Here is a 27,550-nt window from a genome sequence, read left to right on the forward strand (position 1 = left end):
CACTGCTAGAGAGAATGAGCTTGTTCCTCTTTTGCTCCTTGTTTTGAAGTTGAGAAGCAGGATTTGCTTTCATTTTGTCCCCCCTTCTAGCTTCCCTGCAGCTCCTCCTTCCTACCCCCCCGGGGAGGTGCCTGGAGTGGTGCGGGCGGGCGGAGGGGGCGGCCGCAGCGGCGCCCGTGTGTCAATGTGTCTGTCCTTCACTCCTCCATTGTCTGCCGCTGCCGCCGCCGCAGCCGTCGCGCCTGCCCGCCGCTCCCCAGACCGCGCAACCACCCGACAGGTGCGGCGGGCGGCCCTCACTCGCAGCCGGGCCGGGCAGACCGCGGCCGCTGCCCGGCGGGAGCAGCGCCTCAGCCCCGCGGCAGCGCTGCCCCGGCGGGCGGTATCCGTGCGCTGCGGCGGGGCAGCTCCGGGCGGGCGAGGCGCGGGGCCTGTGCGCGGCGGCCATGGCGGCAGTGACCGGCTGCCCGCGGGGGAAGCCCGTGTGGGGTTGCGCGCCCCGGCCGGCCGGGGCTGCCGGGCCCCTGCGAGGGGTCAACCGTCCCTCGCGTTCGGCGGGTGCGAGGAGCCCGCTGCGAGTCCCGAGAGCCCCGGGCCGGGCGGGACTGGGTCCGCTGAGGGGGGTGGGTGGCGGTGCGGTGGCCCTCGTGTCTGCCCTGCCCTGGTGCCTGGCGGACGGTCGGTCCGTCCGTCCTTCCTTCCGCAGGCTCTGCTGTATTGCCTTCTTACGGCGTCGGTTTGTGGGGTGCTTTTTTTCTAAGTAGGAAAAGGTCTTGGTTCGGCTGAAGCGGCCGAATAAAGCCTTGGTTGTGTCGCGGCGTCGTGTCTCCGAAAGGAAGCGGGCTCCGGTGACTTGGGAAGGGAAGTAACGCGTTTGGGGTGTTCGGAGTGGTGCCTTTTGTTAGCGCCTTTCTAAAATTAAACTGCCGGTGGAAAAATGATCTTTGTTACAGATCCAACTTTCCACTCCTCTAGCTGCAGCTCGGTAGGCACAGGGAAGAGCCTGCAGATACCCGGCAAGGGACAGAGACCGAGGTTTAACATCCCTGGTTTCCGCGTGTGTTTGTATGAGAGAGGAAAGCAGAACGCTAGTTCTCGGTGCTGACTTTTTACCCTCCTTTGTCCTAGTCTTCAGTGTATGGGTTGGGTTTTTTTTTTTGCTGTATCCTTTCTTTTAAGGAACCTCTTTTTTCCTGTAACTAATTTTTGAAGGCATAGCGTTATCAGCCAGCTGATTTTCTTCTTTCCTTAGTACTTGCAGGTCATCTCATGGCTACTTATGTGGAATCTCTCTCAAATACTAATCTTATTCTCTATTTTCACGTTTGTTAATTGCTTGACTGACTTTCAGGAACGGTGAAGTCCTGTTGTTCGCTTCCTGGTTTGTAGAAGAGTATGCTCTCTGAATCTAGTGTGTCTTTGTAACTACTTGGGTACAAAACCAAAATGTGCTACGACTTTAATTTAACAGACCAGCCAAATTGTGTATGTTTTCCTGATTTAAAAAAATCACAGAAATACAGGGATGTATCATCATCTAGTTTTACTTGAATCAACAAGTGTAAATGAGAGGTTGCTTTGGACTTCAGATTATAACTGATTCCCTTGGTATTTTTTTTTCCTGGGGGAAACCAAAAATGTCTTGAGGAAATGTCATCAAGACAAAAGTGCTTTTTATATTCTGGTCCAGAAAGATATCCCTGTGTAGTGCTAAAAGAAGTCTCTCGCTGGCTCAACCGTGAAGGCTGAAATTAGGGTTTAAGTGGTCTTTTGTTGGTTCACTGCAGGGTGTGAATTTTACCTGCTGTGAACAGATTTTGTGATATTATAGTGTGCTGATAATCTGTTAAATAACAAGAGTTTACAAGCTTCTTTTCATATTAAAAAACCCCAAAACTGTCAGGCATTCAGTGTACAGAAGTATGCATATTATATTCCTTTTTTTTTATGTGAGAATGTCAGTACTGTCATTGCACCCCAGTTCACAGAGTGAACAGGCAAACACAGTTTTACCTTGCAGCCTCACTGGAGCTCATTTGGTGACTAAGGCTGCAGGAGTGCAGGGGTTATAAAATACTTTAATGCTAGTTATTAATGTATCATACTCTTACCTATGGAAGGCTTCTGTATGACCTTCAATCCGGTATAATGAGACATTTCACAATCTTTGATTTATTCTTGCAAGATCTTGGTGAGGTAATGAAGTGGCATTCCCTCCATTTTATGTATGGAATTTGAAGCATGGAGGCAGCAAATGATTTTTCTAAGGTGGCGTAAGGAGCCTGTGTCAGGGCAGGGAACATGAAAATGTACGTTCTGTACCTTTGTGTCTTGCCCCTTAATGCATTTTCTTTTATCTACTGTATCTCTTTGTTTCACATGTTTAAGTTGTGGGTATTACTGTGTGGTAATTAATAATTTAAGTTGTGGGTGTTACAGCGGGAGAAGGAACTGTTAACCTCAGTGCAACTCAGTGTATTGTTTAGATTTCAAATCAGAAGAATTACATATTAAAAAATCCTGATTTCTTCATCAGGTGATGCATCTGATGTTTTAGATTTGGAAAGCAGGTACCAGTGATGGCATTTTTCCCTGTGTTTGCAGGTGTGCTTGTGGGAATTTATGATGGCTGTTGTAATCAATGTGTAGGTGATCCTAAGCACCTGATGTTTCTGCAGTTGTTGAAAGTAAGATTCATGCAATAAAATAACAAGGATTTCCTTAATTGAGTAATGTTCACTTTTGGTGAATGTACAAAACAATAAGCTTTTTCCTGGCTCAAGCCTAGGGGAGATGAGACTGCCTTATGCCTTGGAGAGTGCACCATGAAATCCTCAGTCTTTGGACATGGAAGAGAGGAAAAGGAGATGCTGAACTGGTTTCAAGCTGTTTTCTGTTAAATGACTTGGAGAGAAAGTAATGTGAAAGCTTTGCTTGTGTCTTGGAGGCTTGCTTGAATTAAGGCTATGTACTCTGCTGCTCTGCCAATGGTAGCACAGGTCAAAGATCCTGTAGCTTCTTTCTGTGCCTCAGCTTGGCAGGATCAGAGACTTGGTCTGACCCACTATGTTTTATCTAGGGAAAATAATAGGTTAAGCAAGTTGTGTCATTCCTAAGTGTTGTTCTCCTAGCTGGTTCTCACTGGTTCGCAGCTAAAAACTTTTTTTTTCTTTTTTTTCTTTTAGCTAAGCTGAAGTCTTAGGTCTACTTTGTCGTTCCTATATGAAAGCCATTTCACATGGTTCTCAAGTGCATTTTTGTAAAATGGTTCTGTTTTCTGCAAGGCCTGGGCTTTAGGAAATCTCCTTCATGTGGAGCTGAGCCTTTCAGGCAGACCTCCACTGGGTTTTGGTCCTGCTATCTCCAATGCTTTTGGTTAAATCCTGGCCAAAGTGAGGAGTATCTAAGGATTATTCATTAGATCAATTCAAGTTCATAGAAGTGCAAGGTTTTTTTATTGTTAGAAACATCTTCTGTTTTTTACTCTCAGATCTCACAGATACTGGTCTGTGGATAGGTTACTTTTCTCCCTATGGCATTGCATAACTCTTTGACTTCTTTAAGTACTTTTATTTTATTGCAAGTGGAGGGGTTTTTTAGATTTCATTTGGTTTTGAATCTCGGGACAGGCACTGGATCTCTGATATGATCTGTCAATGTTGTTAAGTGTTGTTTTTTACCAGAAAATAGATTATAAAAGGACTGCAAAAGAGTAACTGAAAGCAGCCAGGTACTGGTGAGCACAATGCATGTTTGAACACTATAGGTATACCTTGGAATGACAAGGTATTCCTATAGCGCTCAGATGTTCATCTGAGACAAGGATAGAGATTTCTGTCTGATACCAACTCCCAATGGGACCTTGCAGAAAGTTATGCTTTTGAATTTAGGAGCAAATCCCAGCACTTGACTCTAGCTGTATCCAGAGTCTGGCAGGATGAGTTCTGTGCTTGCTTCATCTTCTCTTGAACCCTGATGTGAAGCATGAGAGACAGAAGGACACGAAAGTATTCTCCAAAAGATTGCCTGATCCAGGCTATTGGGTAAGCAGGGTTGAGGTGAGAGTGCTCTCCAGTGGGAAATATAGGACAGTGGTGTGAAAGTACCAGGTTAGGACTTGAAGGTTCATACAGTCTGATTTAGCAGGAATGTTGGCGGTTGCTCCTAGACCTAATCTGACTGAATTTTGGCATTTCTGCACCCAGAATAAAGCCAGCATAGCAGCCATCTGTAGAAGTTTCTTTAGCAGAAACTGCTCAAAAGTTTACTTTTATAGGCTGCAAAGTGCATTTTTGAGTATATGCTTTTATTTCTGTGTGTATCTTTACCTGCTTCTCATGCAAGGGCAACCCACATAATCTTCCCACAGATAGTGGGGGTTAATGGTGCAAAGAAGCAATTTCAGAGTGTTCAGGTATTGTGATGGTGAGGGCAATGCGCATGCCTTAGATAAATATGCACTTGTACTACCTGGTTAAAAGCTTCTTTGTTTAAAAAAAAAAAAAACAACAACCCCAAAACATTACTTTCATAACAAAACCAGATATGTGTACCCCTTTATATACTCAGCATTGGATCTGTAGCTCAGGAAAAAAAATACATGGCTCCTTTGCAGGTTGAGTTCAGATTCTCATGTTTGTTCTAGATGGTCCTAGTATGAGCAACTTGCTCAGACAATACATCTTTTGTGTTTTTCGTATGATTCTTTTTGATTAAGAGAAATCCAGGCTTTAAACAGCTTGTTTCATGCATGTCAGTTCCATGTAGGTAGGTACCACAATTTTATTGTAAGTGTGATGGAAGAACTGGCATACAAGCAGCTTTTTGCTGATCAAGGGCTGAGATGTGTTTAGTGACTGCAGAGCAGTGGGAGTCAGAGGTCTGTCTGAGCACCTTTGCATGTTCTTTCCACTTAAGCTTTGCAAGTGGTGGCAATGACCCAGTCAAGCATTAGCATGGCTTCTGCAAGAGTTGATTTGCAATAGCTTTTCAGACAGCCGTTGCTAAAATAAATTCAATACTTTGGAGATGTAAAGTAAATAAAATTACATAAAGCTGCAAGGGAAAGACCTCTCTGTGTAGAGAGACATTGAAAAGCTTTATAGCATGTATAGAACATGAACCACCTTTGGGAGAATCGTGAGTGCGATACGGGGAAAAATAAAGACGGGGAAAAATAAAGGTGTCAGCAGCAGTTAGTGACAATTAAACCTTTTATCTGGTGAAGAGTGGTAGAGGCACTTGGGTTAAACGTATCTAATTAGATCTAATTTGTGAGTAATTTTTTTAAGCCAAGACAAGTTTATTTAAACTCTATTTACAGTCACTAAGAGATCCATGTACCTGTTTGCAGGCTTAAGGTGATAGTTTAGGACAGAGGAAGAAGGGTATGTGCTGTTAACTTCAGACTGCTTTAAGAGACATCATCTTTAAGTCCTAATCTTATTTTCTGTTCTCATTCCTCCTTCTCAAATTCAAGAATTCTTATGTCTGTTGCACGCAAGGCAATAGGCTATCACGGGTACCTGTCTTGCTGCCTGAGCCTACAGGTAAAGTAATTTCATTCTGATATCTTATGTGCAGTAAATTTCACCTATGAACTGCCATGGTTACCCATTAAACAGTGTTTGGATTTGATTTCTGATACTGTTTCTTTTTCCATGTGATCCATTGTTGATTAAACAGGATTGATCGCCTCAATTGCAGCAGTTCCTACTTGTTAATTTAAAATGGTAATTACCTGTTCAAAGATAACTAAAATACTCTAGGTCACTCAGAGGTAATGCTGGTGAGTGAGAAGAAAATTGACAGAAAAAATTCTATTGCTTCTTCCTAGAGAGAGGTCTGTGGAGTGCAGTAATATTCTGCCATGCCTGAAAACTGCTTTGAAGTTGCTGTACCATACGTCTTAAATCTAGTTGTAGATCTTGTAAGAGACTGCAAAAGTCAAAATAAAAGGCAAAATAGAGAGTCCAGTGACCAAAGGGATGGGTACAGTGGCGTGGTGGTCATATTTATGGCAGTGTAGTGTTTCTTAAGGTTCTTACATGCTGTAAAGCTGAGAACAGGATGAAACACTTGAGTTTCAGGGTTTAACAGCCTTAGTCTTCTGTAAAGTGTGGTTCTATAGTGCAGGCACAACAAAGGCAAATCATGTATTTGTAACACTTGTAACACAAGATTCTGACTTGAATCACAGTTTTGTGATGGGGTTAGATAGATGCAAGTGACCACTTGTAGATCAGATTGCAGGACTAGGAGGTGCTCGGTGCGTACTTCCTAGGTAAAGGGAAAGTAGTTAAGAGGTAAACTGGTCGTGAGTCGGTACAGAAGCTGAAACCTGGGTAATGGCTGATACATGCAGTTAGAGCTTTTCCTGTTGAATCTTATTCCCACTCCATCTTTAGATATGCTTTTATCACGAAGTACATTTTAATATAGTAAATAAACCGTCCTCACATGGCCATACATTACTCTTTTGTTGAGTTATGTATTTTGGATTTTAAATTTCTACAAGTCAGGCAAATATTTCCAGGAAGTAAATCAGTAGTAATTCCTACTGTAAAAGGGACTTCGTCTATAAAAGCTGTTAGTTGCTATTCATCTAAGAGCTTTCGAAATGAGAAATTATTTTTCCTTCCTAGTATAGAAACTATAGTTTTCTGCAGGGATTTTAAAATTCATTGAGTGCTTGGTATATAGGCATGTTTTGGAGTCCTGAGTTGTTCTTGGGTCAGAGAAGTTTTGTACAGTGGTTGCTTTCAGTTATTGCAGACTCATGGTAGTGGACAAAGATGATTGCTTTTAGTCAGTCTGTAAGAAGGATGGATTACCTCTGGTGAGGATTAGAATTGAGGACAGACAGGTCAGGCAAGGAAAACGCTAGACACAGTCTGGGAGAGTGAGGTCAGTCAGGGACACAGGAAGGAAGTATCTCCTGTGATGTCTTGAATCCCAGCGAGTTACACCCTTCTACAACTCTTCAGCTACTTTAGGCAGAATAATTAAATATGGCTTTTGGGGTTATACTTCATTGTAATAACCAGTTTCATGTGTTTTCCTTCAATGTGGTGTTTTTTAATGCAGAAAAAGAAGTCTAAGCAGTTCAACAGTTTGTAATTTGCAAGCTTAAGTGATCCTTTCATCTTAGGTTTTGTTTCCATAAATAAAATCCTCTACTTCTCTAGACGGGTTTTTAAGAGGGAGAATTCATTCAGTATATTCAAGTTATACGTTAGTCATTTTTCTTCTGATAAGGCACAGGGGTGAAATCTTAGAAACGTGTTACTGAGCATTAGCAGATACAGGGCTTAGTAATTTATTTTCAGTGCTATTTCATGCCTCAAGTGATAGCAAATTAGAAAACCGAAGTATGTTATTTGTTTTAAATACTCAAAGTGAAGCGAAGCCTTTAGAAAGAAGAGGGGATGGCGAGTTTCTTTGCAATCTACGACCTTCTCTGTATGTGCCAGTATGGCTCTGAGTTTGGTTAGAATCTTGTTGCTGGTTTTGTCCTGGGTCTCTGCACCTCTCTGAGGTTGCTCCTGAAGCCTGTGCTGTTAAGTCTCTTGTCTGTCTTAGGTCTGCTTTGACTGTATTATCTTAATGCATGGCTTCTTATGACTCAGACCTGAGGATCCCCATACCATCAACCAGTGCCATGGAAGCCCAATATTGTGCTATTGAATCCCATAGTCTGTCCGAGATTTTTTTTCTTCCTACATTTTGTGGCAAAAAGAGGCCCCAGTCAGTGTGTCCTCAGGGTTGCCTGAGTCCTTGGCTCTGCCTTTGAGGTTCATTGTCCTGCACATCAGTCTCAGCTCCCTTCCCAACACCTGCTTTTCCAGTGCTCAAGTATGTGGATGAGGTCTTTTGCCAGATCTTGAGTTTGGCTATCTGGTTTTATGGAACTTTATTTGAAGACTTTTTCTTGAATTGGAGAAACAAAAGTATACTCATAATTTACTTTTCCAGAGGAGCCGAGGAAAGGGCTTTATATTTTCAATAGTTTTATTCCTGTTAAAATGGTCACTGGTGTATGCTGAAAAGTGCCTTCCTCCCAGTGTGCCCTGCCATTGGTATGTCAATTTATTTGCATTGTTGAGCCTTCAAGATCCTTCATTATGATAGTGGACTGGTTGTTTAGTGACCTACACTGCTAAATCATCAAGGTGTCAGACTATCAGGCCTCTCCTGTGATGAAGTTGTGCGATTCTCGAACTTTCAACTGCAAGCAGTGGTCCACAGCTCCCTGAAGCCAAGTGTGTCAAGCCAAAGCATTTCATGGGTAGCCTGTTTGATGGTTGGCTTAGTTTAATAGCTTAATGCCCTCCTTGAGTTGTTTTTGTTTCCTGGGTACAGGAAGACCTGATTCTTTCTCCATTTTCCTTTGTCTTGTCAGTTTAAACATTTGTTGACCTTTTCAAGCTGATCTGGTAGGTATCAGTGCTGTAAAAGCAGTGTTACGGTATGAGGAGGTAACACATACAAATCTTTTGAAGCCAAGGGAGAGCAAGATGTCAGTGCTGGGGAAAAGGGCACTGTCTTCTTAGTGTAGACTGAGGTGTGCCCCATTTATTCTTTTCAACATCCTTGTTACTTTTTTGTTGTAATCCCAGTATAAGTGACTCAGTTACTGTTAATAACGAGGTTATTAGATTACTGAAGAGTTTATTTTACTTAGTGCTCTCAACAATTAACTGGTTAATAAAGGTTCCTATTAACATAATCTGAAATATCAACTCTGTTTTTGCAGTGTTGTCAAGGATAGAGGTAAAACACCACGTTTTGCAAAGCCTCTGGTTGAGAGTCATGTTGAATGTCTGCTTTCTTTTATTGTAGATTTAAAAAAAAAAAGGTTGACACTTCTGCTACCTTTGCCTTTTATCTTCCATTAGCAAAGAACACATGCCAGGTTTTCTAGTTCTTCAGCTCTACAGAGCATAGAGAACTAGGCTGAGAAACATCGAGGTGAGATGCAAATGCATTGGTCTGCATGGGGCTTTAACAGTCAGTTCATTGACTCTCAGAGTTTGGCTGTATCCATGACTGAACAGATCTATATTTTGGGATTTGGCATCAGTTCACTTCTTAAAATTAGAAATAATTCACTTTTTTTTCCCTCATTGTGTGATAGATGCAGTAGCTGTTGACAGTTGTTTGGCTATTGAAGGGTTTCTGTTTCTTTCAAAAGGACAGGAGGTGCAGCACTAAAAGGTACATGCTCCTTTTTCACTGAAAGTTAATGCATTTTGTAGAATCCTTTTCTGGATCCACATTGAAGAGCCCTGGATTAACTGGCATGTCTTTCTGATGTCCTCAGAGAAACCTGCCAAGCCTGTCATTGTGTTTGCTCAGTCCAAAAAAAAAAAACCAACCCACAATCCTTTAGCTGTCTCATTAGTAAATCTTTAACATTCTTCATATCTTGCATCCTCGTAGGAAGTGGGTTGTAGAAATCTAATGTAGCTTTATTGTCATTCTTACTCTCTTGTATGTACATGTGTGCATACACCTACAGATACACATCCTGTGGAACCTTTATTAGGTTATCTGCAGAAGGAGGTTGCTGATACTGGTCTTTCCAGTGCATGAACAATGATGCTATAAACAAGAAAATCGATTTCCTTATTAATAATGTCAAATATCATTGTATTGAGCTGACATTGATACAGCCCAAACACCTGCAAAGCGGATGTGTGCTTTTTCTGCCAAAGGAAGGCTGGCTGCTGTAGTGATGTTTTGTGCCCATTTAAAATTATATTAAACTTGTTCCAGTTAGAAATCCATAACTCCCGCAGTTATGCTTGGCGTCAGAAACTGGGTTGGGTGTGGGTGGGTGGTTGTGGTCTGACGCTGAGTCTATTCTCTCAGCGTGTTTGTGGTACACTGGATTTTGAAACTTCTCAGCCAACAGTGGAAATTCTGTGAATCATTTCAGAAAGATAAACAAGCAGGTCTACTGAATTAACTATAAAACTGAGTAATACACCATTAGTAATTGTCCTAGTGTTAATTTTGGGTGTGTAATTAAACTCTTGCCTCTGCCTGAGATGTTTTTATCTATCACTGAATTATAGACTTTCACACAGATTGCCAATCTCTAGGTGTGAATTTCTGTGGTTGAAACTGATGGAGGAAGTTTGATCTAGTTCAAATATCTAAGAAGTGCCTAGAGCTGAAGCTGTGAAGCTGTTCACAAGAGACTCCCTTAAGATCTCACCCTAAGATAGGCAAGCAGAATATTTTAGATAAGCTGTTTTCTGGAAAGGTTTGCATTTCTCCATTGGTGGTGGAAAGAAGCAATGATCGCAGGGTTAGACTTAGGTGTCTGTTGTCATTCATTTTTAATGTTAGGTTAAATGCACCCCATTTTGACATTTGGCTCTTTGGTCAAGAAAAGTGGATATGGGTTTTGGCTTAGTCAGTTCGCTCCTAAAATGATCAGCAGTGAATTAGATAGTGGTCCTCACAACCAATTAAACTGTCAGGTTTTGCATTCAGCTGAGCTGACTGACAGCTGTCTGCGCTCCCACGTGCAGTGTGCGGGCACAAGGCGCTTCAGGAGCTGCTGCAGTGTAAATGGTACTGCCCGCAGGTGGAGTTTGCTGCCTTCGTGTTGGAGTGGGGTAAAACATTATACACCTGCTCTGGTCTACATCTGGGTGAAACATGTCTCTCAATAGCTTTGACTAGCTATTTGTGATGTGATTATGCTGTTAGCACATGATGTTAATGCTGGAAAATAGACTAAAAAATAGTGAAGCAACAAGCTAATTATTTTTTCTAGCTTGGGTGATTTATACTGCTACTTTATTTGACTTCCTTTCATGGCAATGTTTCTTAATTCTGAGATTCTGGCCACCTGTACATATAAATGCATTTTTGAGAATGGAGTTTTCATCTGATTGCAATCACTATCACAATTGCTTATAAATATCTCTTTTTGAGGAGCAAAACTATCATGATGCATTTGTAGCATTCATAATAGCCATTGCTTGCAGTGCTGCCTTTAAAGATAGACTGTGAATTCTGTGGGTTAGTTTCATGGGCTTCAAAGTCTCCTGAATCTGGATTACCAACAGAGACATGTGCTTGGTTTTACGCATTTATGTTTTCAGATAAGTGTTGCATTTAATGTTATTTATGTCCAGATACAGCATGGAAGAAGAGTAAGAAAAGGGAAGCTGAACTGTTGAAATTGAGAGAGGATGTGGTGTTTTGAGCACTTTCTGTGACTGTGTCTGTCCATGATATATTAAAATAGAGGAAACTTTGCCATACATGACTGCTTAGCATTTGAGCTTTTTGGTTACCAAACTGCAACTGATCTCCCAGTTTGTTCTGATGTGTGGATAGTGTTTGAGTCCAATACTCTCTGACCAGCTGCTTCTAGATATTCTGTGAAGGAGGTGATGTTTAATATCTTATTTCCTTAGCTGAAGATAGTTGATGTTACATGGGATTTCTGATTTGGCAGAGTGATACAAAATATAATGAAAACACAATAGAAATGTAAGTTACATGTAGCAAAGTAAAACAGTTGCAATACACAGTTCAGTCACAGTACCAATGGGATTCCTATTGCCAGTCTCTACAACGTGCTCACCATCATGACACTGGGCATCCCCAGTCATTGGGAAGAAATATGTGGGTTGAATCACAATATTCTGTACAGACTGCCTCAAGGCTTTTTGTTTTCATCACTGATGACAACTAGTTTGGATGTTCTCCCTCACCTTAAAGCCCTTGTACCAAATTAGTAATGTAACATGCTGACCCAGGTCAGTCCTCTTGGGATTTTTGCTTACTTCTTCTCACTTGGCCTTACTGAACTGCCACGAAGCTGTTGTCGTAGTACTCCCAAGTGGAGTATGATGTCATGGGGGACTAATACTTGTCTTATGCATTTGTGGATTGAAGAGACAGCCTTTCTTGAAGTATAGAGTGAAAAAGAGCTTCATTGGATACGTGATGCCTCTAAGTTACCTGAACTTATACCAAAGCTTGATTTACTGGGAGAAACTGGCCTTTGGTCCAGAGTCTGGTGTCTGAAAGCAGCCCCTAGAGCTAGGTAGGTGTAAAAAGGGGGGATGTAGTGGTATAAAAATATAGATAGATGGGAGTGCTATATTTCTTTCATGCTTGGCATACTTACAGCAAATTTCAGCTTAGAAGGTTGTATCATCCATGTGTTTAATAGCTCTTGATAGACTCTTCTATGAATTCATCTAAGAGCTTTCAGGCTTCTGCACAGAGGTGGAGAAATGCCTTTCTGAAGTAAGGCTGAGCATGCCAGTATGTGAGCTGCCAAGCTGTGTGTAGGAGAGCAAGAGTGTGACCCCTCTCTGCGTGTTCAGTCTGTAACAGGTATTTTTCTGAGTCACCTAGGATCATAGTTGATAGTGTAGGCACCCCATGCCATACGCTCTTGGGTGGGTTTTAGCTTTTGGTTTTGGTTTTTTTCAATGCCAAACTTGTGGATACGAATCAGTATCTATTGCCATAGAATTAACTTGGCTTGGTCTGAGAGGAATTGTATCCATCACTGCCTAGAAAATAACTATTTGCAGGTTGGAGCAATCTGAGCGTCAACTACTTTTATTCCTCACTCCAGGAATTTGTTTACCAAACCTGGTGTGTTCTGTCAAAATGTTCAACCTACTCTTGAGGAGGAGGAAGCAGCTGCAGGGAACATGGGACTGCTTTTGGCATGTAGAATGATACCAGTCAGTAATGGACTCCTTTTCTGTTGAAGTGAATGCTGCTAATAGCATAATCAGTGTTAGCTGGTATGTTTAGAATAGTTGACATGGTGCAAAGCGTTGTGTGTTTCCATGGCTGGCTCTTTGTGCCATCTCTTTTTAGCCAGAAATAATCAGAATTCAAGTATCTGGAAGCTGATTCACTGTCCTGCAAGTAAAAAGCCACGCGTTAACTTGGTGAACTCCTTTGCCTTGAACATGCTTTGAAGAAATAATTAGGGAATTCTAAGGTAAAACTTGCTCTGCTGCTTGCAGTAGTTGTCGTTTCTTAAAGCCAAAGCCTTCACCGCTTGCAGGTGTGTAGGAGGTGCTGGCTATTAATGCATCCCTCCTCTAATTACTGTATTTAGTTCATGAAATAATAAACTGTTAGCAACTGGGAGGCATTGCTTTCTGGGGAATGCACACTTTGTATTTATTTCTTTATTTTTAAGCTTAGCCCTTTGTAATTCTGAAGACGATGGGTTTTCAAATGCTGCAGCACTGTATCCTGGAGGCACTGGTGATCATGATCTGTGTGTTTGCTGCTGCTCAGAGCCTCGAGGTAGCAAGAAAAATGGAAACGGCACATCATCTGATTTTAATGTTGTGATATTTGAATTCTATGAGTAGGGTCAACACTGTAAAAACTTTCAGTGGGCTGATACTTTAAAAAAAGAGAAGCCGGGTGGACTTGAGCAGAGGAATGATACTCTACTTGAGAAAGCTGCTGTCCCTGCACTGGCCTTCCTTGCTGAGCTATCGTGTTGTCTTGTGTCTGACAGACATCTTACTAGGATTGAAACCTCTCTGGTATCCTTTTAATACATCTTCTTCTAATCCTCTTCTAACATCTGCACAGTCCATTGAAAGTGGTGTCTCGTATAAGGACTAAACCTCATTAGCTTTGGAAGAGTACCATCTTCTGCTTGTTTTCTGAGTTCACCTGACCCTGATTTCTGCTGATCCTTTTTATCCCTTTCTTTTTCTAAAGAGGTTTTCCTGCTGGCAAGGCATGCAAGCTTGGAGTTGGATGACTAGCCGTTACCTTAAAATGAATGTTAGTTGGGTACGAACTGATCTGTAGCAATACCCCATCTCCATTATGTCGGGGTACTCCAGTGAGGAGCACAGCAGTCTAAGAGAGCTCTCAACAGGCTGAGAAAAGCTCCTACTAATACCTTGTCCTTGAAGAATTATATCTAATTCCTCCTCTTAGTTGCTGAAAGAAACCCTATTACTGAAAGATAACTTTTTGTATGTCTCAACCCAAGTGTGTAATTTAATATTCTTGACTTGTATTTTCATCTGTCAATGATTAAGGATTTTTTCTTCTTTTTTTTTTTTTTATTGTTTTTTTTTCCACTGACTGTGCTGTGACTGATGCGCTTTTCATAGGGTTGCTGATTATGAGACACAGAACTCCATTGCCTCCATGATTTGATTTACAGTTCTCTTGACCTTGTGAAGTGCACTCAGAGTGCTTCGGTCATGGGAGGTTTTTGTTTTGTTTTTACTTTGTTGTTCAGTTGAGCTGCTTCTGTAGAAACTCTTGGTTGCTAGCCTGAGAAACACCCGCTCTCCTGAAACACATGCAGTAAGCTGGATCTCTAATACAGTGTGTCTGATTGTACATTAATTGGCGGCAGTGGGTTTTTTTGACTGCTTTTCAAGAAACATCTTCCTGTGCATCCCAGTTGAGCAGTTAAGTGATGAGATTTATAGTGCAAATTTTGGTGAGTTAAGTCTTGTTGTTTTTTCTGGGATTACTTACTTCTCAGCTGGATAACTGCTCATGGGTTGCATGCCCAGTTGGAGAATTGGCTGGAGAATTGTGCATGAGCACAGTTTTATTTTTTATGTCATGTGTGGTAAGCTTCATTCTCTTTTGGTATTTGTTTGTACTTGCTGCAGGATGAGACCAATTCCACTTGTTTCATCTCTTCATTTCTCTCTCCCACTAGGCATACTAATAAAGGACAAGTACTTCATTGGAGTGGACACTCTATTGTGGAAAAGCACTGTCCTGTGATTAAAAAAGAAAGTGAGGGATGGGTGGAGGGAGGGAGATTAGGTGCCTTAGGAGCTCCAGAAGCTCTTTTGGGAAAGACAGAGTATTCAGTGTGTGTCGAAAACCTGTTACAGCACTCTCTTAAGGTACTACACGTGATAGCCACTGGTGACAAGGGCATGCTTCCAAGTATGAAATCAAAGGTTGGTATCTAGTTGCTTCATGTACTGTAATGTCATAAGCAAAATTAATCCATAACAGAAGGTGTATTTTTCAGCAATAAACATGTGGATTAGCAGTATCCTTTTTTGTCATGTAAATATTAAAACATAAGGTTGATTATATTTACCCTGCACATTGTTATGTGACTGCTTAGTCCCTGCAAGTTGCCATTAAGGTCGTTTGTGCAATAAAATCAGTGAGGGGATTTTAACGTGTCAAGAGCCTGGCTCTGGCTTTACTGCTTGGAACGAATTGCACCTTTGGGATAAAGGTTTCGTAAACATTATAACGCTGCTGGTGGCCTCTGTGCGCAAAATAGCAAGATAAACCTTCTGGCTGCCGGTGCTGCCCTTCCTGCTGATTTGTACTATGGCTGAAGTTACAGACCTCCAGGTTATTGGTCACTTCTTTAAAAAAAACACAACCCTGTGTTTTAGCAGCAGAAGGCAAGAGTCGGGAAATGGTGGTGAGATAGCACAAGTCAGCCTGTGTGAAGAAAATCCACCATGTTGCACTAAGTGTAGGGGTTTGGTCTTGCCAGCTCCCCAGAAGTGCAATTAGGGAGAGAGGAGAGGTGGCTTCTTAGTGCCTCTCTTGTCCCTTTCTCAGCACGTGGGACCCTGATCAGTAGCAAAATAGAGCTGCTTATTTTTCAATGGTATCATTTTTCAATGGTATCATATTATTTTTCAATGGTATCAAAGCGAGCTTTAGCAGGAGTGGGGAGCGTCACCACCACTCTTCACATTGCGGGCTAGCCATCATACTGCCTCAGGTGTATAAATAAAGTGCTTTTCCTTCACACTGACTGGACCCGAGAAGTGTTGGCAGCTGAGGTGGATTTCTTAGCCTTACAAGGCTACATAACCTGCGTTAAAGCAAAAAATGCTTCATGGCTGTTGTGTCGGTGAATGCTGCAGCAACTGTGCAGGCAGCATGACTGATGTGCATCGTGGTCACTCACCTCTTGCAGCACCTGGCTGTTGGGAAGTGCCTGCAGAAAAGGAGGAGCTGTGAGAGTCCCCGCAGGGACTTGGTGTCCAGGTAGAAAGTGGGAAGCCTGACAAGGACTTGGCAAGAACCAGCGGCTGCCTTGCATCCGCTCTGTCCTGTCATCCCCTTACATCGCTCAGTTCCTCTGTACTGGCAATGATTTATGAGTTTTCCACCTACAGGTTTTGTTAGCTTGTATCCACTGCCTGCTGCCTTCCCAGGGAGGAGAGACAGCTGCTGGCTCTGTGCTGACATGTTTCCTCTCCAGCAGAAGCGCTAGGGCAGCTCTTCCTCGATGCTGCTCGAGTTCGGTAGTTTGCTTTTAACATAATTCCTTGGCTTGCTGCTGAAAGAAGAGGAAAACCCTCTTTTGGTTTTCATCCGAAGCTTGGAACTGTAGCAGTGAGAGGCTGAAAATACCTAGTAACATTGCTGGATGAAAAGTAAAGTCCTTTAATGTCCTGGATATTCTACTTCTTGGGGGGAAAAAAAGATTGACCTTGATATGTGGGTTGGGGTTTTTCCTTCATAGAAACTCTCCCTTTATATGCTTTTATTTTATTTGACTCTGGGATGAGTGCTCCTGTCTTACATGATGTCTGAGCAAGGGAAGGAGATGGAAGTCATTGCTGCCAAGCATCTGTTCCTGTGAAAGCTGGTGGTGCTGTGTTGGTGGTGCTCTGGCAGCTCTCTCCAGCACCCTGTCAATCAAACACCATCCCCACAGCAGCAGTAGCAGCATCCCATGGAACCATGCTGCTGGAGCCCTCCAGTGCACTGCCCAAAGGCTTGCCTCCTGCCCCCATGGGCTCCCTCACTGTTGTTACAGTGCCCTGCATACATAGAGCCATAAAATCTTGGTAGGGAGTTTTATTAAATGGTGGTTCTTTTTTTGATGTTTGTTGTCTGGCATGGATTTCTCTGTCTCTCTAACTAGGGCAGCAGAGTTTCGCTGCTGTGAGGCAACTGTTCTTGAATTCATCGTGAGCGTGTTAATGTTTGCAGAATCTCAGATGATTCTGAGATTTCAGTTAAAAGAAGTGTTAAAATGATGCTTAGAAAAATAGTGTTGGTTTGACTAAAGGGTTTTAGTATTTTATTTTTCAATTTGAGCAACATGTTTCCAAGAACAGATGTTTTCAGTATTTTTGCTTGGTAGGAACTTCAGCTTTATCAAGGCTTTAAATAATTTAGGAGTTAATCATCCTAAGAATTTCCTTGTGGTATGGATAAAAGACTCTGTTTTTCTAACTTGTTAATAAGCAAGTTCAAACTTGATGAACCTCTGAAGTAACTTTTACTTTATCTGTTGCTGGTTTTATAAATTGTATTAATTAATGCTGTATTTATTGATTGAATCTGTTACAATTTTTATTAATCGGTGAAAAGGGTTGATCGATTATAGAAGCTGCTATAATAGTATATGCCTGGATATCTACAACTGTAGATGTCCCTCAGTTTTGTTTTACCTGTTTAGTGCCTTTAGAATGTAAATGAGAAGCAGCTGTAGAGAAAAGCTGAACTTGTGGACTTCAAGCAGTTCCAGGAGAATTTACCAAATCAACAGCTGAAGTATTTTTTGAGTATGACTCTGTTTTGTTGAAGCCTGTTAACAAGAGTGGGAGTGGAATTTGGCAAACTGTTTCAAGTCATTCATTTTTTAATTTTTCTGATGAATGCTATAGCTGCAAGTTAGTGATCAGCAGGCTTAGGTGTTTTGAGGTTGGTGTAGAAAATAAGCCCATTCTGGAGTGTGATGCCTTGTTCTGTATTGTTCTCTGACATATCCCACTTGAGTCAGCCCAGCTTCTGACTTACCTGCTTATGAAATATAAGGTCTCTGTGTATGGAATTTGAACACATGAGTTTTCTAGAGAGGTTTTCTGGATCTGAAATAGGGAATCAAGAATAAAGCATCTGTTGCTGAGCCTCTCCCATCTTCTGTACAAGAGTGAGTCTATGAAAGGAGCGTGATAAGTAGCTTGCTCTCTTTCCTGGTGGCAATTCTTAGGAATCCTGGAGGATGTTGGGCTGCAAGATACAAGTTTGACTGGTGGTTTGGGTTTTCTCTTTGAGGCTGTTTCCTTTCTACCCATATCCATCCTTAAGATCTTTACTCCTTTTAAACCATTATGACTTCTCTAGCTAGGATTTCAAAATTTGCCTTTGGCTTTGACCTATCCGGATCCTGTGCCTTTCAAAATGGAGAATATATGTAGCAGTTCAAGGTCCTTTATGATTTCAAGGCTTTATAGCTGCATCACACCTGGGAGGCAGGCTGCACCGCAATGCAATCAAGTGTGCTGTGCCAGTTTGTATGCTGCCACTCTGAATTTACAGCCTTCAGCCATCACTGTTGTGCTGTTGTTGGTGTGTTCTTGATTAAAAAAAATGAAATATTTTTTGCATTGCATTCACTTTTGTAAATTTTCAACTACCATCCAGCACCTGCTGTGGTGGCAGCAGCGCTTCAAAATCTCATTTGCAGTAGCTGGTGTCACTTGTAGTGTAGATACATCCTGGGCTGTCCCATAGATCACTGGATTGGTTTTGCTCAGGCTCATGCTGCAGTTTCTTGAAAGGGCTATCATGGTTTAAGCCCAGCCTATGCTTTCTCTGGGCCAGTACTTACAGGAGTGCCTTATAAAGCCTGACCCTCACTCCAGCAGTTTAGACTGCAGTGCATTTAAAGCTAAATATAGAAGAAGGCACATCCTGTGTTCCCAGTAATTAACTATTCAAGAGTCTTTTCTGTTGCACTGAACCCTTCATCATTAAATCTGCCACAAGTGGTGAGTCTAACTGCTTTTTTTAAAAGATCTCATTCCCAGCTGTCTTAAAAGACATATTTTATATTCACAGGGAGTAGTTTTAAAATCCAATAGTCAAGCTTCAGGTGCGAGCAACTCTTCTCACAGTTTAAAAAGACACTGCATCAAAGGAAAGAAGTCTGGTGCTAGAAATTTAGCATATGCATTTATATCTTTGACAGCAACTGGAAAACCGTACCAGTATGGTTCGCTTGAAGGTCAGGTGTCATTCATTTTGTTGCCCCAAAGGCTTCTGTGTGTTCATAAAGGAAGTGGGCACTGTCAATCCCAGCCTGATGGCTTGTCCTCTGAAAGAGCTGTGATGAGGATTAATTTTTAAGCGCTGCGTGGCTTGCTTGACACTTCCTTCCCAAACCTCATGGGCTCCTCCCGCAGTCTCTTGAAATGAACATTTTTACACCCAGAACAAAGCGTAAGGTATCAGCGCCAAGCATAAAAACAATAAAAAAATACCTGGGACAATGTTATATATTACAGATCAGTCTCTTACAAATAACTGAAGGTCAGAAAGGCAAACCAGATAAGTATGTCAGATCTAGCTGCTCACCAGCTAGACACTGGGCTGTTGCTTATCCCTGCTGACTGCTAGATTATCTGCCTAATTAACTTGTAAAGCATCTCCTGTTCCTCTGCCACTGAGATGGCTAAGTGGGGGAAAGAGACTTCCGAGCTCTGCTGTTGAAGGGAGGCTTGGATCCTACAGCACTTTAAAAGATCCTGTAATATGAATGGTTTACCATTTTAAACTCTCTTTGCAGATGTGCAAATCGTTTTTCCAGTGTTGCAGTCGTTCCAAAATGCTCCTTGGTGTGTTAAAGTCGTAGTTTTAAATCTTGGTGATGAATGTGAACCTCTCACTTTAACTGCTTATTGATCTCTGTGTTTTTATGACTTGTAGGAAGCAAAACCAGTCTTCGCTCTGAACTTTACTGGCTATTTCCAATGCATGTGTGTGGTTTTTGACTGTGGATAAGTGGTAGACCTAGACTAGGAAGCAGTGGTTTGCCAAGCGAAACATGTGAAATGGTGCAGAAGTGGTCAGCCAGTGATGCTGTGACTGGAAGAGGTAGTCTGGTGAAAGGGAACATGTTGCATAGCTGGAACATTGTTAACAGAGTTGCTAAATGAACTGTCAGGCGTAGAGAGAGTATTACTTGGATAGTAATGTGCGATTGATCGCATCTTTCTAGCCATGGAGCTTGAGTTTCTTTTCATTCAGGGAAGAAGAAATGTTGGTATATGTCGGTACTTTTAAACTAGATCTGCAGAGTCCACAATGATGAAATACAAATAATACAAATTTTTGTAAAACTAAAGTTATTAGAAGAGCATGCCCAAAGGAAAAAGCTTCTTGCACAATAAAGCTTACTTCTGGATGAGCGAATCATATGTAGCAGTGAGCTAATGATGTGCAGGGTGTGGAATAGGTGGCCTGTAAGTCTCAGTGGTAGCAATTGCTGTTGGCAGGACAGGGGATGACCCGTGATGATTGCCACATGCTGCAAAGCTTCCTTGCATTCACTGCTGTTTGCATTCAGCTGTCAGTGTAGCTGCTCATTGTGCAATCTGCGTCTCATGTGATTAAACAAGTTATATCCAAAGCTGAAAGATAGTTTTGTTTTCTTTAGCTAAAATGGCATTAATATATGATCACTTCCCAAATTTTTTGACGTTGAATATTGAGATTTGCTGTTAAGGTTTGAAGTAATGTAAGCCAAATATTTTTTACTGTTGTTGTTATACGATACGCCGTGTAGGTCCTTAACTGTGTATTTATACACTGAGTTGATAGGGGGAGGTATTTGGTGATCTTTTATCATTTTTATGATACCTGCATGTTTTTATGAACTAAAAGTCATTAAGATATAATGATAAGAAGAAACATTTGAGCAGGATTTGATGGTTAAAAGATTGTCTTTGTGGTTAGACCACAGTTATGTCTTTAGCAGGATGGCATGTAGCCCTGGGACTCCATCTGCCTGGTGAACATCACCATGTGCCATGCCGAGCCCTCCCAGGATGGTTCCCAGACCTGGTGGCTTTTGTGTCCCCGAGCATCCCCCTGAGCTGTATGGGCAGCGCTGCTGAGCTCTTGCCTCAGCACTAAGGGCAGAGGCTCCATAACCTTCCTGCTCAGGTTTGAACCTTGAAGGTTTTTGTAGGGATGCGGAGAGCAAGGCTTTGAGAGAAGCATCTTGTCAGTTATTCTTGGATTATAGTGCTCTTCATCGTTAAGATAATGTGAAATATTCTTTGAGTATACATCAAAACCTTTATTTCCCTTCCACGTGTCAGGATTTTACTACACTGAATGTTTATTTTGCCTTGTCTGTAAATGCCATAGTAAAAATTTTTTCTCCCTTTTTTTTTTTCCCCCTCCAGAAATTTTATGAATAAGAATCAGAAGCCGGTGCTAACAGGCCAGCGGTTCAAAACTAGGAAGAGGGGTAGGTTACGTTACATTGTTTTACTTGATTTTCCTCTTTGTTAAAATGATTAGAAACAGGGCATAACTGAATATATGAAATAACTGAAAATTCAATAGGATTAAGGTTTTCCTCTTCTTCAGCCATGTTAAGAGTGCAGATGTTTTTAACTAAGCTCTATGAATTCAATTATTTTTGCTGTATATTTTAGGACTTCCTGTAAAATTTGGGTTTACTGGCTATTAATTCTTCTCCGGACCTCAGTTAAAAAATTAGATTCTAACTAAATTTATAGTATATTTGCATCCAAGGAAGAAAACTTACTAGATGTTTTTCAGGAGTTTCTTAAAACATCCTTTTCAACTATGAAAGCAAAATAGGAGTTTTTATTTAAAGGTTACATAAGGAAAATTGTCTGACATTTTTGCCAAATCAACGGCATCTCTATAAATGAACCTTTCACATCTAAAAAGGAATTCTCCCGCCTTCCTTCTCCATGAGATTGGCCCTGCTTTCTATAACAATAGAGATCAGAAAGCTCCTGTTTCACAAATACTGTATTTGCTGTTACTGTAGTTTGGTTTTTTTATTGTTAAAGCAATTACCATTGCATAAGTCTCATTTTTCTCATTGTGATGCTGATTTTCTGTAAACATGACCATCACTCTCTTTCTTTATGTGCAATATTGCATCAATTTTTAAAGAAAGCAAAGTGGTAATAATTATACTGATCATCCAGGTATTCTGTACAGTGAGTGTCATCCTAACATGCTTGCTTACACTATACTTGGAGTTCATTTGTCTGAGATGAATGCCCAACATTTCGAGGCAGAGAGCAAAAATATAGATAATAAATTACTGTCAGGGAAAAAAGTCTATGAAAAGATGCTTAGGTTTTTTGGTGTTGCAATAGCAGATTATTATAGCACACACAGGTGGGGTTCCTGTCTGTCATGTCACAGACTTTTTCCATCTTGACTTTCCTGTTTCTGATCAAAAGCTAACACCTAGTCTTAACATCTTTTGACAGAAAATGTAAATAAGAACATTCTCTCAGTGCGAATGAGAGAAACAAGAAGAGTTGGTAACCTTTCTCAAAAAATGACAAATTCTGTCATAAGTCTGAAGAGCTGAGTGAGTGTCTTAAGGTCTAGGATGATCACGAAGCTTGGGTGAGAATTGCAGAATGGTTTGATTTCAGTCATGTTAAAAAGCAGTGCCAGCTTTCTCTTGTCTTTCCTCCTTTGCACACATCACTTCTTCAGTTCAACTAGTGCAGTCTCTCAATGGAAAATGTCCTTACTATGATGCACATACAATGTTTGTAGGTATAACTAATTGAAAAAAGAAATCTATATTGTTTATAGCTAAATGTCATGATGCTCCAGTACTAGTGGGATTAATGTTCTATCAGCATGGTCCAGAACATTATGAAGTAGGAGCTGTACACTGCATTAACTAGCAACAGCACAGATGTAGCTAGAGGAGTGGAATTAACAAGCCCTGAAGAACTACCTCAGTCAGATCAACTATTAAAAGCAATCAGATGTGCATACTGCTGGATTGATCCAGTATATCAATCACTAGGTCAGTCAGTTACGGTACATATGTTGTTTGATACAATTGTATTAGAAAATGTTGTCTCTCTCATAATGACTTTCTCTTCAATCCAGGTTTTGCACTGTCTGGCACAGTGGGTCCTAATACAGATTTGGTCTTTGACTCCTATTTAATACAAGTAATAATTGGAATAAATAGATTTTACTTGTAATTCTGTGCCTATCTCTTGAATTTCTGTTACAGTGATTGGAAGTGGCACTAGATAACTCACTAACTACATGGAAGAAGGAAAAGACTGGGGGGAGGTCTGGAAGATTAAATGGGATGTTTGTTTTGGGGTTTTTTTTGGGGGGGGGGGTGAGGTTTGAAAGATTCCTTAAATGGGATTGGAATATTAAATGGCTTTACTATAGAAATTTTAGCATGCAGACACTTCTTTGTGTGCTTAAAGCATAATATCTCTTCTTCAAATATGATGGGATCCTGGTTTCCTTAACATTTGAAGATCCTGCTTAGAAAATTGTAGATAACTGTTATTTTTCTAGAGGGAAAGGGCTTGAGGAAATGTCTTTCTAGCATATTTATTCCCTTCTGTTGGTATATGCTTTTTGTATCTTAGAAGTGTCACAGACTGTTACATCTTTGACTTAACACTATTAGGGTTTTTTATGCTGACTTTCATCAGAGAGTCATGAAATTTCCCCCAGGTAGGACACAGTGCAGTGGCTGTGGTTTGACCATGGCGTTTCAGTTGGAGGCTATTCTGTTGTGTGTAACAGGCAGCAGGCGTGTGATTTGTGTCCCATGATAACTCTTCCGCTCTGCAGCTCCCAGGAGCACTGCCATCAGAGGAGTGAGGTGTGACGTGGCAGTGAGGCATCTAATAGACGTCCATATGGACTCTTAGCACTGGTTACCTACCTGCAGCTAATCTCTGAATGTGAACGATTTCTCAGCTTTCAGAGAGCTAAAAAGGAAGAAGATATTTTTTTCTTTAAAGTTTGAAACTGTGTTTAGTTTCTAAAATATTTTTGAGATAGGACTGTGCAATCCTTGGGCAGGGGGCTTGGAACTAGATGATCTTCCAACCCAAGGTCCCTACCAACCCAAACTATTCTATGATTCTATGAAGGAGGAGCTTGTAAATCCCACTCCTTCCAGTTCTATTGTTTGACCTAATAAAAGGTATAAAACTTGCCTGCAGCGTACGTAGTGACAGGCATTAAAATCACTTGAAAAAGATTTGAAGGAAAGAAAATTATGTTGTAAAGGGAAGAACTTTCCAAGGGAAGGAGGCATCTCACAGTTCCATATCAACTTTTTAGCAATCTGGGCAACTAGCCAGTTCTTAGTAAAATCTCTGTACCTGTTGAATGCTGCTTCTTTTTGGTGAAGGTTGAAGTAAATGGCATGTGGCCAGTATTTGTGCTTGTGGCGTAGATATGTGGAATGTGGGTTGTATTGAACTGCATGCATACAAAGTAATGGCTGTGTGTGTTCTGAAATGGAAGACGAAAAATAGGAGTAGTGAAAATGCCAGTAGGTAGTAAAGAAAATTTATACATCCAGACAGTTGACAAATCCCTAGAACAAAAAGCTTCCTGAAGCATTAACAGGAACAGTGTGTATTGTTTAAAGTAAGTTGACAGGCAATACCCAAGTTTGTTCCCATGGTACAGATAACATAGGGTTAATATCTGTTAAAAAAATAGGGCAAAAAGATAAATGGCAGCATAAAAAGAAGCTAAGCAAAATGATGCGTATTACTTTCAGGAAGAAAATTACCTAGTAAAAAGTCAATATTAACACCTTTATGTTAATACGAAGTCAGAAGAGGGGCCAAACAGGGCATCTCATTTTTCTTCCACAGAAATACAGTTGTGGGCCTGCTGTTGAGAAGCTAAAATTAATTCTTAAGAATAGGGGTATAAATGTGATTTTCTTAGAGCAGAGGACAGGAAATGTTCTGGGAACATGACGAAAATGAGCAGCTCCGTATAGCAGTTCTGCATTGGATATTGTATGCATCACATCTGCAAGCTACACCTGCCTCTGCTAGCCCATGATTGAAACTGTGCTTGTTTAGTAATTGTGTACTTGACAGCTCAACACACTGTCACCCCTTCTTGATGATGGCTTCTTAATCACCCTGTTGTACTACATCAGCATATTCCTCTTCAGTACATGAGCTTGGTAGGAAAATGTTTCCATAAACTTATAAATAATTTTTCATGCAATGAGTTCACCTCCTCTTCCTATGTAAATTTTTAGATTGTGATAGACAAGAAAATGGCAGGGTACTCCAGATGAGGGGAGGACTTGTAGGGCAGGAGAAGAATCGATTTAAAATAGCTAAGAAATATTAATCATGGTGTTTGTGTTTGTGCTGAGCACTGTGTACCCATGATACCAAGCATATAACACCTTCCAGTTTAGATGCAAACATCTTAAATTGTTAGAAAAAAAATAGATTTGAAAAAGTAAAATAGGAATTTTATGTATTTTTTTTTTTAACTCCTCTGACAAGACAGAGTTCTATCTTCTTACTGGTTAATGACTTTTTTTTTACCCTGAAAATAATACATACTTATTTGGCAACCCAAAAGAGAATCATTGTGCTCAGATACTTGTTTATGGGTGGAGCTGGGTTTCTTGTGCACAAACAAAACTGCCTGAAATACATATACTGAAGTACTTCAGTAAAAGGTTGGCTTGTTTGTGGGTTGGTTGCTTTGTTGCTTGTTTTGGGTGGTTTTAGTACTTCAAGCTGGAAAAGAGCTGCAACAGGATATTTAGAAACCAGTCTGATAGCTCGGATGGGATCACAGTAGTATGCATCTCTGTAGGTGTTTTCCCAGATCAAAGGCATGTTCTTCAGTTTCTGCGCTTGATCCTCTCTGGTTTGTCCGCCATGGACATGCCCTGCAGATATGAAAGAGAGTTTCTCAAACAGGAGTCTCCAGATCTTCATCACAGCTGAAAGTCGAGGTAACACAGCTCAGAGCCTGAATATCTCTAAGGTCTGGGGTGAAGTAAAAGTCTGGGAAGAAGTCACTTGCAGTCCAGAGAAAGAGCATATTGAGTTCATTGGACGATGAGAGCGTGGTAAGGGAGAAACTAGGTTGGCACTGTGGTTGCATGCATCAGTTCAGGATGAGCTGGGGTTGGGAGCAGGTAATTTAATGAGTATCCATGTAGTTGAATAATCCTCAGCTTTCATTTGAGGAGGTCAGATTTGGGGGATGGGGCAACAATCCACGTGGAGATGGGTAAGAAGAATCAACAAGCCACTAAAAGCTAGGCATAGCAGAGGATTTCTGGAAAATAAGGTGGTGCTTCATTTTTCCAGTGCTTCTGAGCTCTTGACAGACAGCTGTGGAGGTGCTGTTGGCTGTGTGCTGCCGGACTTCTTGGAAGGATGGGTTGACTAGTCCCCTCTCAGCTTCCCAGCAGCCTGGGACACTGAGTGGAAGGGACTGCTTTGTCCCAGATAGGATTATTACAGGTGAGGGAGATGTGTTGGAAGAGGGGGAGAATGTGCAAGTGATGTCCTGAAGATGGTAGAATGAGTGCACCCCAGGTGCATGCAGAAGAACAAGAAGAGAGAGAAACTTTCCTATATTAGAAATATTAAAGCTAATAAAAGTAGGCAGTGTCTGTAAGATAGTTACTTAATTGCCATAAGTAAGATAGTTACTTAATTGCCATATTGCTATTGGCAGGAGGAAATAGATTGGGAGAAGAAAGGCTGTTAGAAACCAAGGTCTTTTGGTTAATGATGGGGATAAAAAGCTGCAGTATGAGATGCAGGGAAAGGAAACTTGCAGCCCAGAGCATATGTAAAGTCCAGAACCTCTTTTCCCAAAATGTCTGCGGGAGTTACAGCTGGTATATTTGAGACTGCATTAGCATGTGTTTAGGCAGGAATTTTACCAATCCTTATTCATCTTAGTAACTAAAAACCTCTGGATTTATCTTCTGGATATAATATGTGCAGGTTTTTTAAGAACTTATATCAACATTCGTGTCAGCAGGTGATAAGTTTTGGGTTTGTTGAGTGCCACAGAACAGATCGCAGTTTTGTTTCTGAAGTTGAGAGTTATTTGGACAGTAAGAAGCATTTCATATGTGCCCTTGTATAAAGCTGGGGCTTATTTTGTTAAGAAGCTTCAAGTGTCTGTGGTGAGCTGTTAACAGCCTGCAAGAAAAAGCAGCAGGAGGTATGAGTAAAACTACCTCACTTTATGTGGAGGTTGTAGTTATATCTGTTGTGGCTAATGGCCTCGAGGTCCTTTCCAACCCTAACTATTCTGTGATTTAGACATAGGGATGCTGTCCGGGGGTCAGACCGTACCTTAATTGAGTTCAACAAGAGACAGCTGTAGAAAATGCAATGTGAGCACTGCATTTCTGTGTTCCCAGTGCTGCTCGGGGCTGGAAATATGAAAGATAAATTCTTGGTTACTCTGTGTTGCCTGGTGCTAAATGTTTACACAAACCCTTTTTATTAATACCTTTTTGAAAACATTTTAGATATGTGACAGTAGTTATTTAAAGAAAAATATCAAGAAATGAAAAATGGAGTGTTCCTACAGTGGGATTATGTACACATAACTGACATTTCCTTTACTCTGCTGTCAGATTTAGCAATGCATAATGATACACATATTCAATAATATCTTCAACAAGAAAAGTAAGAGTATGAAATTTGAAAACCATTTCAGTAGTTGCATTTCTTCCACTTTATTTATTTATTCCTGTATG

At 41.0% G+C, this 27,550-nt stretch overlaps 1 protein-coding gene across 2 annotated transcripts in view; it reads left to right on the forward strand.

Moving 5' to 3' along the window:
• BZW2 (basic leucine zipper and W2 domains 2) overlaps positions 1–27,550 on the forward strand; it is a 58,958-nt gene that overhangs the window by 453 nt on the left and 30,955 nt on the right. Inside the window, exons 1-2 of one of the 2 annotated variants that reach the window (XM_030510983.1) lie at positions 140–280; positions 21,183–21,247. In XM_030510983.1, the coding sequence (XP_030366843.1) occupies positions 21,190–21,247 (58 nt within the window). In that variant the 5' untranslated portion in view covers positions 140–280; positions 21,183–21,189. Of the gene's footprint in view, positions 1–139; positions 281–21,182; positions 21,248–27,550 lie in introns of those variants that run through there. The other variant, XM_030511041.1, reaches the window with a different exon arrangement.

The sequence above is a fragment of the Strigops habroptila genome, chromosome 1, assembly GCF_004027225.2.
Source record: "Strigops habroptila isolate Jane chromosome 1, bStrHab1.2.pri, whole genome shotgun sequence".
Taxonomy (NCBI): domain Eukaryota; kingdom Metazoa; phylum Chordata; class Aves; order Psittaciformes; family Psittacidae; genus Strigops; species Strigops habroptila.